A 10,671-nucleotide genomic window follows, 5' to 3' on the forward strand; every position below is an offset into this window, starting at 1 on the left:
GAGATATGTCAATATTCTTGCAAAATTTATTCTGAGCCAAAGTTAGTTTTAAAAAACTGTGAACAGCGTCGTTTGGGATAAAACGCTTTGTCTACATTTCATCAGCGTAGCACAATAACAGAGTGAAAGAAATTGACACTCTGCCCAAATCAGGCAGAGTGTTGCATAAATCTTCCATTTTGATAAATTATCTATAATGCGTTATCAAGTAGTTTGATTTGCAAACTGAAGTCACGTGGCATAGGTAACGAAAACGAATTTAGACGGCGTCGCCGAAAAATCGATGGATTCTACCGAAGTATGATTACTGCATTTTAAAGGATAAAAGCAGATTTTATTGGCAGGGCACATAAATCTTCTTAGTAGTGAGGCTTCCAAAGAAGTTTTTTAGTGAAGCTTCCAAAGAAATTTCCCAGAACTCCTGTTAGTAATTTTCAGAAAAAGCGCACACTAGATATGGGAGTGAAACTTCCTAATGTTGCTTTATTGATTTAATCAAAGGGAAATAAATCATCGGACCAGACAATGAAGATTATTTGCATAGTTCCCCTTGAGAGTGAAGCTTCCTATGAATATTCGTTGTATTTCAGCCAAAGGTTGCTGAGAAATATGCCGGACAATGATGGCGTTATAATTTACTGATGTTGAATGATAAAAGCGCAATAACTAAGTGAAATGCCGTCCGACCGGAACATGAATATAATAATATATAGTATGAACATCTCCTCTTTAGAATGAATCTTCCTGTGAAGTTTGGCTTAATTCCAGTGAGTGCTTGCTTGAGAATACACCGGACAAGAATTGTGGTACAGAAGGACGGACGGACGGACGAAGCAATGACATATATACATTCCCTTCGACGAACATAAAAAAGACGAGTCAAATAAAGTACAATGTAGTTTCGGCCTATAGGAAATTAAGATGTACAGCATTAGGTGTATACTATCAGTTTAAAACATTCAATTATTTGTCTGATCTCTGAAATTATTGAGCTCACAATCTAAATTATTGAAAGTACGTGAATCATTTAGGCGGGGTAGCAAGAGGATTGTTATAGATATTAGATATATACGTCTCACTAGCTATACGATTTAGCAAAGGTCATTCAATCTAGTTGTCAGTTAGTCTTAGACATAGTCACCTTAGCGATTAGGCCCGTCTTATTTTCAAAGATATACAAGTCGTAAGCAGTTTCCCTGGGTTATATTATTTTTTGACAATATTTTTTTTGTCTACATCATTTTGTCAAAAAAAAAATAAATAAATAAAATAAATAATAAAAAAAACAACAGCCGCTAGCATAACTCAGTTGTGTTATCTTTCTACAGACGATGCTACAGCATGTAGGGTCTATAGACCATGGTTATGTTATTTAATACACACCGGACTGTATATTATCTAAACCTTATAAATTATAGGTAGCAATTATTATAAAAAAGAAAGATATACAAATGTCTTATAACATTCATTGTATGACACTGCAGCTGTATCACTTTCGCCTGCTCATTTAAAAAGAAACATTCGATTACCGTTTATAATACTTTACTTTTACATTTGTAAAAAGTTTTTTTCAGTATTTACAGAGGATACAGTACATGTCTTAAAACAGTTTCCAGCCTGAAAATGTCGATCGGGTAAGGTCATCATGAAGGTTGCAACCGTCTCCTTTATCCCTTCGTATAAATACGTGGTTTCCCGCGTTTACTCGGGCAATGACTATTCCAGTGGCCTGGTCGTTGTCGCTGTCAGCAAGAATCCAACCCTTTGACACTCCGTCAATGATAATATCTGCTCTAAACCACTGGTGATTCTGAGAAAATACTGTCCAGGTAAACACGTATGTTCCGGTAACAGGTACGACGTATATTCCATCCGTTTTGCTATATCCATCTCCCTCATCCACCACTTCTGTATCAAAGACAATCAGCTGCTGTTCCATGAAGCAACGCTTTCCAGTAACATAAGTATGGAATGCGATGTTAGGAGATTCTCCTGCATATAATAAATCATTCAAATACACTTTAATTTAAATATAATGATGAATTACACTCTTGAACTATATACATCTAAAATTTGCATCGCTTATTATGTGCAAAAGTCAAGGCCATTTCAGTGCATTCTGTAATTTGTCAGTTATGTAATGGATTTCGTAATTTGAACAATTTTCATCTGGAATACTTCTGTTTTGATCAACAGAAAAACGTCGTTCTGAGGAAAAAAGGCATGCGTTAAATTGCCTCTTAACGTATGGCCTAGATTACCTTATCATATGTAAAGGGCAGATGAAATTATGTGTCCGTAACCCATAATAACGAACGATAAAAAACTGACTATTTACGTTTCGCTTTTTCAAGTCACTTTTCAGCATGTATTGTCACAATGTCGCTCTGAGCATAATTTCAGACGGGGACATGCGTGGTCGCGTGGGTAAGGTCGCTGTCGTTGAATCACTTGCTCCCCACCCTTGTGGGTTCGAGCCCCACTCGATGTATTGAATTCTACATGTGAGGAAGCCAATCAGCTGGCTTACGGAAGGTCGGTGGCTTACACAGGTGCCTGCCCTTAATGAAATGTTGCAAGAAGGTGCACCTGAGGTCTTCCTCCATCACCAAAGTTTGACCTAAATTGTGTCGATGCAACGTTTAACCAGTCAATTCAGACAAGGCAATTCGGCAAGTCGTATCGACAGAGTACAGCTCGAGCATGAACAGATACTACATAGGTTCAGGGTAAGCGATGTAAAGCCAACGACTTTATTTACACAGCCAAAGTACCCCATATACGCGAATGTATTATCACCACAAGGAAAAAAAAAATAAGAACAACAAAAATAGAGAGAAAATCGTTTTGGTGCAATATTTTTAAAGCATCTACAATCAGTTTCACAAGATACCTCATGTTTGCATTATATGAATCAAGAAGCAATTGTAAAGTTCCCTCATTATTTGTCGTGTGCTACTTTTCGGCCGCTTAATTAATTGAATGTAGAGAGTATAGCAACGGTAGTATCTTTCCAACTGCGATATTTAATTGCTTATTTGTTTTAATTTGCATTAAACTACCATTTCATACAAGAGTGCTCAATAAGTAAAGCCGAAATGACGTTCGTTGTGGTTTTGTCTCGGTAACTACTACTGTAATACTATAGAGGTGGAATTGCCCCTGTGTATGTCACACTTATACTAAATGTCACACACATACTAATCGAAACTTTTAACGACACCTTAACACCTTAATTGTTTTAGCTATATCTTTCATACTCGTAATAGTGAACTAATCAAGTTTCTTACACAACTAAAAAATATGTTGTTTATATATTTCCAAAATTTCAACAAAATCAGATCTTGCAAAGACATTATTTAATTCAATTTACAACCTCTATCCATTTTTAGAAGGTCACAAAATGTACTTAAAAGTAGCGGTTTTTCCATAAAATATCATTAATACTCATACAGAGGAAAAGATATTTAATTTTGATATGGTCAAACATCAAACCATATTCAGACTTATTCGCATGATATGACAGGATAAAGAAGATTTTTTGTTTCTGTAAAACTTTTTATACCTTATAAATTCTCCCGCTTGTAAATATTTGATCTCTGTGTGATTTTTTGTGACTTTTGATATTGGGTTTAGGCTATGGACCAAATAAAGTCATACATGTATCAAAGCTTCATTCGATTTTTAAAAAAACAACTTTGTTTTTAATATAATTGTCATAATATTTGAGAAATTTCAAAAATGTATTTTTAGTTATGAAAGTTAATGGCAAAGATATCGAGGGAGCGATAAAATTTTCGTTTTCAAATATACTGAACAATTGTTCTCCCAAGCTATCAGACAAAACTTATAATTATCGAAAATTAATGTAATGTTATAATCAAGCTAAAATCATTGTATATCAAAAGTGTTAAGCCACATAAAACAGTTTTCTTTTCGAATGTTTATGATGTATCAAAATCATCAATATATAAAATGTCATTCTTTTGTTAATATCATATTATGTACATCAAGACTTGGTTTGATGTAGCGCTAAGTCTGAAAAAAGAATACTGATTTGCACATACGTTTCACCATGTGGCTCCGGTTTGATGTTCGAATGTATCCATTACCAACTCGTTGATTTACATCACTGACATATTTTGACTTTTCTACGCCTAAAGCTTTCCAACGGTTTTCAATGCTACCCAATACCTCTCGATATGATGTGACATCATTAGCCTTTGATCCCTCTTCATGTTTTCCCCTATCATTTTCAAGAGTTTGCACACGCAGTTTCAGTTCATTGTTTTCGTTCTCATAACTTTTAATGATAACGTTTTGGTCCTGAATTGTTTTCTCATGCTTATTAAGGATGTCACCTTGAAGCTTCACAACACGTTCCAGTTCCAATAAACGTTCTTCTACAGACAAGGCGTTTGAACTGTAAATGAAAATACAACAACAACATAATATACAGATCGAATTTGCACTCATGTTTCTACATTGAAACAGGCAAACTGAAAGGAAATATTTATCATTTGACAAGTTGACTTATAAAGCTAACACTATGTCACGTAGAGATAAAGGGAATGTCATGTGCTATCAGTTTTGTTTCTAAATTTATAATTGGACTGTGAATTTAACACAGTTAAAACGGAAAGAAGGTTGAATTTTAAAAATTTAAGTATATTTATAATAGATTCTATTCCTTAATAATAGTTCTTATTCCTTATCCTTAATGAAACGCACCAACCATGAAAGAGAATGGTTACTCCATAGTTACTTTCTGAAAGTTATTACATTTGAGAATGAAACAAATGATTTCACAATATTAACAGCTAATGCAGCATATTATTGAGTGAGTTGGGTTTAACGGCGAATCGACACAAAATGGTCATATATCGCCGAGGAGCATATTAATAGCGTTTCAGAATCACAAACATGGGAATAGAAATTGAGCTGCTTCTGCAGTGTCTAATTGGGGGCACAATGACATTACATAAGCATTGCGGGTATCATTGGTAGGTTCCAATTTCCCGAACTCTTTCACAAGAAAGACGTTTTTGACAGGATTTTGATAAATCGTTTTTTTTTTTTCTTTACTTGATATCAGATTTTAGTTTCAGTAGTTTTCAGAGATTTATGGGTAATGTAGGTGATATAAAAAGACGATTTAAAAGCGAACCAATACACTGACGCTAACATTAAATCAATAGAAAAGTCACTGTTCAATTGTTGGGAAAAGGGTCTAGTTAGTGTTTCTTTCCCTAGTGATATCTTCCTTTAAGTTGGCTTCATATAATTGGTTAATTCAGAGTTGTTCCTCTTTAAGTTTCGTTGGTAGGTACCACCTCTACTAATCTGCCATTTTAACCAATGACAGAATTTTCTGTGTCAACGTATATTCTGCATGTCATTATGTTTTATTTTCTTTATTAACATATATTACTTTTCGTTTTTGTTGGTTATTTTACTCCATAATTAATTCTAATTGACTCTTCCTATAGACTATTTATGCAATTTGACCACATGACTATATATCAAGTAGTACCAGAGGCATTTGGGGACAAGATATACGTTTATCTAGTACTTGATTTTAAATTAGAGCAAAGACATATGCTTTATTTATATTAACTTTTAATGGAAACTGATCACCCCTTTCAGAGAACATTATTTGACGTTTTTGCTGTATTAACAAGACCCGTGTCGGGCATAGCTATCTCCAGCAAATGAAAATGTGTCGTGATAAAGGAGGTTAAAAAAGAGAAATGTATGTCAAAACGTAAGAAAAGTTTAGCGAAGGTTTTTATACACTACACTGCCTCTCCATCTCCTCTGTCGTGGTGAGTTTTTTCTTAAGTAAAATAATATGGTTCTTGAACACTTCACTTCCCAACCCCACTCCGATATGCTCCTGTATTGTTTGCAGTTTGAATAAAATACTTTCAACATTTAGATGTATGCCTGTGCAATACTTATTATATTTAATAGATTCAGAGAAAGTAAGCAAAGTTGAGTTATCTTGTACAATGTTCTTCCCTTCAATGACATCTGGCATTGTGTGAACTTTTCAAACCCTTCAAAAAGTTAGCAATAATGAGTTATGGTTTGTGTACAGTATACTTTTTCTCAAATTCAATGTCCTCTGTCATTCTGCTAAGTTTTAACAAAATCAATCTCTTCAACAGTTTAGGTATCCGAACAAACAAAGTTATGGACGGATGATCGGTCGGACGGCTGGACGGACGGACTGAGCCCTGTACCATATCCCCTCCAACTTTCAACGAAAAAAATGTCAAAATATACGACTAGAAGTTTTATCTTTCTAACCAGCTAAAAAGTACGTAGTACGGCAAACCGTATATTTAAATAGACTGTTCGAATAGCTTTGTACCTTTGTACCTCAGCGTTTCCGTGCCATTCTCACAAATTCAGATATGGATATATTTTTCATTTGCATAGTTTGTATCATTTCTATGTACAAGTCTTATGCTCACATGTCCATTGAACAGCGATTGATCGAACTGGAGGCTCTTCAAAGTGCTATGCTTGAAAATCATGAACAAGTTATTCAAGACCAAACAAGGAGAATTGAACGTTATGAGAAAGAGAATGCCGATCTCAAAATGCGAGTGCAAACCCTGGAAGAAAAAATGTCCGTTCTTAGAACAGAGTGCAATTTTATTGTTTCTCAAAAGACGACAGCAGTTAACGTGCACGTTAATGATCAATATGAAGGCCAAGAAACGGAGACTTATATTGGAAACACAAGAATTGGAAACAACACAGCTTCCGATAACCAGAAAACTACTGCTGCACGATACAGTCCCGCATGGTGAAACGTTAGTAACCGTATAATTATCATTTAATGCTGCAACCGAATATTTATTTATCTTATCCATCTAGGCAAAATTTTCAAGTTACAGATATTCATGACAGTCGTTAAAATTTTCATGCGCATCAGAAAGGAACTTCCTTGGTTCACTGGTGGAGGTCATTTACTTCGAAACTCTTGCGACCCCGCTTCGCACGCACCAACGCACGCAAGCACTCCTACTCCATTGCTATCCAGCTGGCTTATGTAAGGTCGATGGTTCTTCCCACGCACCCATCCGCGATGAAATAATGCACGGAGGGCCACCTGGGGGTCTTTCTTCGCCATCTGAAAAGTTGGCATTGGACCTGGATTTTGTTGGTGTGACGTTAAGCCAAAAAATCTAATAAAAAACAATATCCATCGATATGGTTTTAATGAAAACTATTAAGATGTTCATGTTTAAATGGCATTCTATTCTATCCCTGATCTTGCTCTTGTACGGAGACATTATCCGTCAGGCAAGAGCTGCATCCACAGCCATGAAGTTCTCGTGTTTGACGAGGAACCGCTTGATTCGGGGAACAGATAATACAATCAAGACGGAATATATGTTGTTCCAGAATCCGGTACTTACGTTTTTACATGGACAGCATCTGCAAGAGGTTATGAATGGTACCAAGCAGAAATTGTTATCAATGGATTGGTTAAAAGTTGGATCGTCGCAGATGTCACCAAAGAAAACGAAGATGTCAGCGGGACAGGAATCGTTGTAGAAAATGTAAGTGCTGGTGACCACGTGTTTATTCGTAAATTACAAGGCAACGGGTGTGCTTAACCTCCTGATCATGCGCGGACTTCTTTTTTCCGGATGGAAGTTATTTTCTATATAGAACGATATGTATTTCCCTGCTCTCTTTTTATCAGTTCATTTATGAGTACAATAAATATCTATTTTTTGTTTCGATCTATTTATAGAGTTACTATAAGCTTGTGTTAGTTTTTTTTTAACAACAAATGAGTTTTCGATCACTCGAGTTCGTTCTTTTTGCGAAATCGTTATTTTCAGAACCGGAAGTGTCCATTATGACATTGTTAGTTAAACTTCTTAACAGAGATCTGGCATAGTCGGCAAGTTTGATGATAAATGTCTTATATAAAAATAGGGTACATTCATAATTTTCATTTTGAATGTTTGTCATTTTAGAAGTTAAGAAAAGTATGCAATAATATGAATTTCAGCAGCTTTGCATCGAGATATATGCATTCTTATTTCGCGGATTAATATTGACCACCCCACCCTCTCCCTAACGTCGGACAATATCTCGCCTGCAGAACTTGTGCATATTTCTCGATACGAACTTGATAAATGTACTTAGCTCTATTAATAATAGCAAACAATTCGTAAATGATAAGAAGTTTGAAAAAAGCACGTAACATTAACAAACAATATCAAAAGCTATGTCTATATTCTGTAGACTTTATGTTACTACTTCAAGTATATCTAAAGGTGCCCTGTTTTCATTCTTTGATCAGTCCCACATTTAGTGATGTTCTAACTTGTATATTAGTCTTATGCCAAAAACTGTCCTATCAAAAATGGAGTTGTACGTCTTAAAGGCTCCATCTGCGGCCTGGTTTTATACATCGGATAAGTCTTTGTCTGTCCTCCCATTGAAGCCAGGCTCCCTCAAAAATTACATCTAGTGTGTAGCAAGTTAGCGTCAAAGTCCCAGTACATATTACTAGCGAATGTCGACTCAAAAATGACGTCTAGTGTGTAGTGTAGCAAGTTATCGTCAAAGTCCCAGTACATACTACTAGCGAATGTCGACCCTTAAAGACTTTTCCACTGACTAACTTGCAAGCACCATTTTAGTATCTTTATGCCTACTGAATGTGATGTCCTCTACTGAATACAAGTGATTCCATTTGCGACTGTCTGTGAGCTTTTAAACTTTATTTTCATTGGTTAATAACGCCATATTTACCGAACAAGTGTCTAGGTATGAAAGTAGTAATTGAAATGGCTACGAATGTAGTCCATATCAATATATATATAGTGCCATTGTCCCGCCTCGTAAAGGCCGATTTCATGCCAGATATAAACTTTATAGATACTTGACTGTAAAGAGGAATGTCTGTTGATGATTTAAAGCTAAGTCATATGCTTCAAAACTGTGTCGAAGATGTTTGGTAAAATGAAAGTAAAATTAGGTATTTTCTGATAACTATCTGCGCAATATTGGCGTTTTCGTGACATGCCTATAGACAATGATTTCATTGCATTATAGTCAACCCCATATGTTTCTGGTATTTTGGATTGCCTAAAAACAGACAGGCATGACGTTATATCACATCAGGGTTGTAGAAACGAAGGGTGTTTATAATATTGCACTACATGTTAAAATGTCTGGCCACGGTAAGCTGCGAGCGCCAAAAGACTGAAATTTTACCGTAATTAAACAAAACGTATGTTCTGTAAAAGGCAAACAACCAAGATTTTAAATTGTAGTTTATCAATATAAAGCAAGAAATTGTAACAGAGTCTATAACTGCTAAATACTTTTTAAATGTTAAAATGCGAATTAAAATGTTTTATCATATTAAGGATGTAGGTTACCTTAATATTTGTATGTGCGCATGCCCAGCCGGAAGCTAACGTGACGATTTACGATGACGTTTACGACAAACTAAATGTGTTTGTATATCCATTCTTCTGAACAAAAATCATGAACCTGTCTCTGATCTGATGCTTAATGGTTTAATAATGCAGACATAATGAATAAATTGCCGCAGACACGCTTCAAAACATTGTTGCATTAAAATGACGTCATTGACGTCATGACGCTACGTGTCAGTTACCGCGCAAAATTAATAGCTTTTATTTTGAAAGTACGTAATTCTGTACATTTTCTTTATTTGAACTATTTCTTTAACAGCTATTACTTGCTGAAATATTTTTACGAGTCTTTCGCTCTGAATAATGATCAATATTTTGCTTCTTTTATGTAGTTATATTGAAATGTTATGCGGAATGTAAGAAAATGGATGATGGTTACTGATGTTATCAGAAATAATGTGGGTGAAAGGTAACATATTACGGCCATTTTCCAAATAGCTATTTTCAGTTTCCGTGGATAATTTATTACTTATATACTAAAACTAAGCTCAAAACTGGGTCAAATTTCAGTAGAAAATTGTGGTTTCATGAATTAAATTGATGTTACCATGGAAACGAAGCCCGTGACCTATATATCTAAATGTAAAATTCAAAAGCGTTGACACTGGTCTATTTAAGGAACACAGCTTCGGCTTTTTATTTTCATTTCAACAATATTCATGGCAATAATAGCAGCCTGCAGAACGATTTTTCTATAAAAAGGGGTACTGCTGTAAGTACTTTAATTTTTTTTATAAGAAATAACGTAAAAAGGCAAGATATAAGCTATTTTAAACATCTCTGTTGCCATGGTTACCTAAAACTTTAAGAAAAATAGGGTACCATGTAAAATGCTTGGTAGTTTGCTTATAATATTACCCAAATATTTCATGTTGGTCATGAACAAAATGGCACTGAAGCCGTCCAAAAACCCGTTTTCATACATATTTGTTTAAAAATGAGAGAAAATGCGTTACCATGGAAACACGAGCCCCGCGACATATACATTTTAAGCTTATATTAGAGAACTAACGCGCATACTAGTAAAATTATCAATTATGCAGACTTCTACGGATAACAATGAAACCAAAATACAAGGAAAAGTGTTAAATATTCGCATTTTCCTTCTTATTTCAATATAAAATATCTTTGGAGGGTCATGTACTTCAAATCTGGATAAAAATTCTACTCGAAGGGACTGAGATAAACGAAT

The 10,671-nt window shown here is 35.0% G+C and overlaps 1 protein-coding gene across 1 annotated transcript; it reads right to left on the minus strand.

Annotated features, from left to right (window-relative positions):
• Positions 1-1,361: 1,361 nt before the first annotated feature.
• Positions 1,362-4,527, minus strand: LOC128558120 (uncharacterized). Its single transcript, XM_053546970.1, has 2 exons — positions 4,068-4,527; positions 1,362-1,992 (listed from the first exon to the last, which is right to left on the minus strand). Exons 1-2 carry the CDS (start codon positions 4,474-4,476, stop codon positions 1,601-1,603), a joined length of 801 nt encoding a protein of 266 aa, XP_053402945.1. The 5' UTR covers positions 4,477-4,527; the 3' UTR covers positions 1,362-1,600.
• Between the last annotated feature and the right edge of the window lie 6,144 nt (positions 4,528-10,671).

Source organism: Mercenaria mercenaria, chromosome 6 (assembly GCF_021730395.1).
Source record: "Mercenaria mercenaria strain notata chromosome 6, MADL_Memer_1, whole genome shotgun sequence".
Taxonomy (NCBI): domain Eukaryota; kingdom Metazoa; phylum Mollusca; class Bivalvia; order Venerida; family Veneridae; genus Mercenaria; species Mercenaria mercenaria.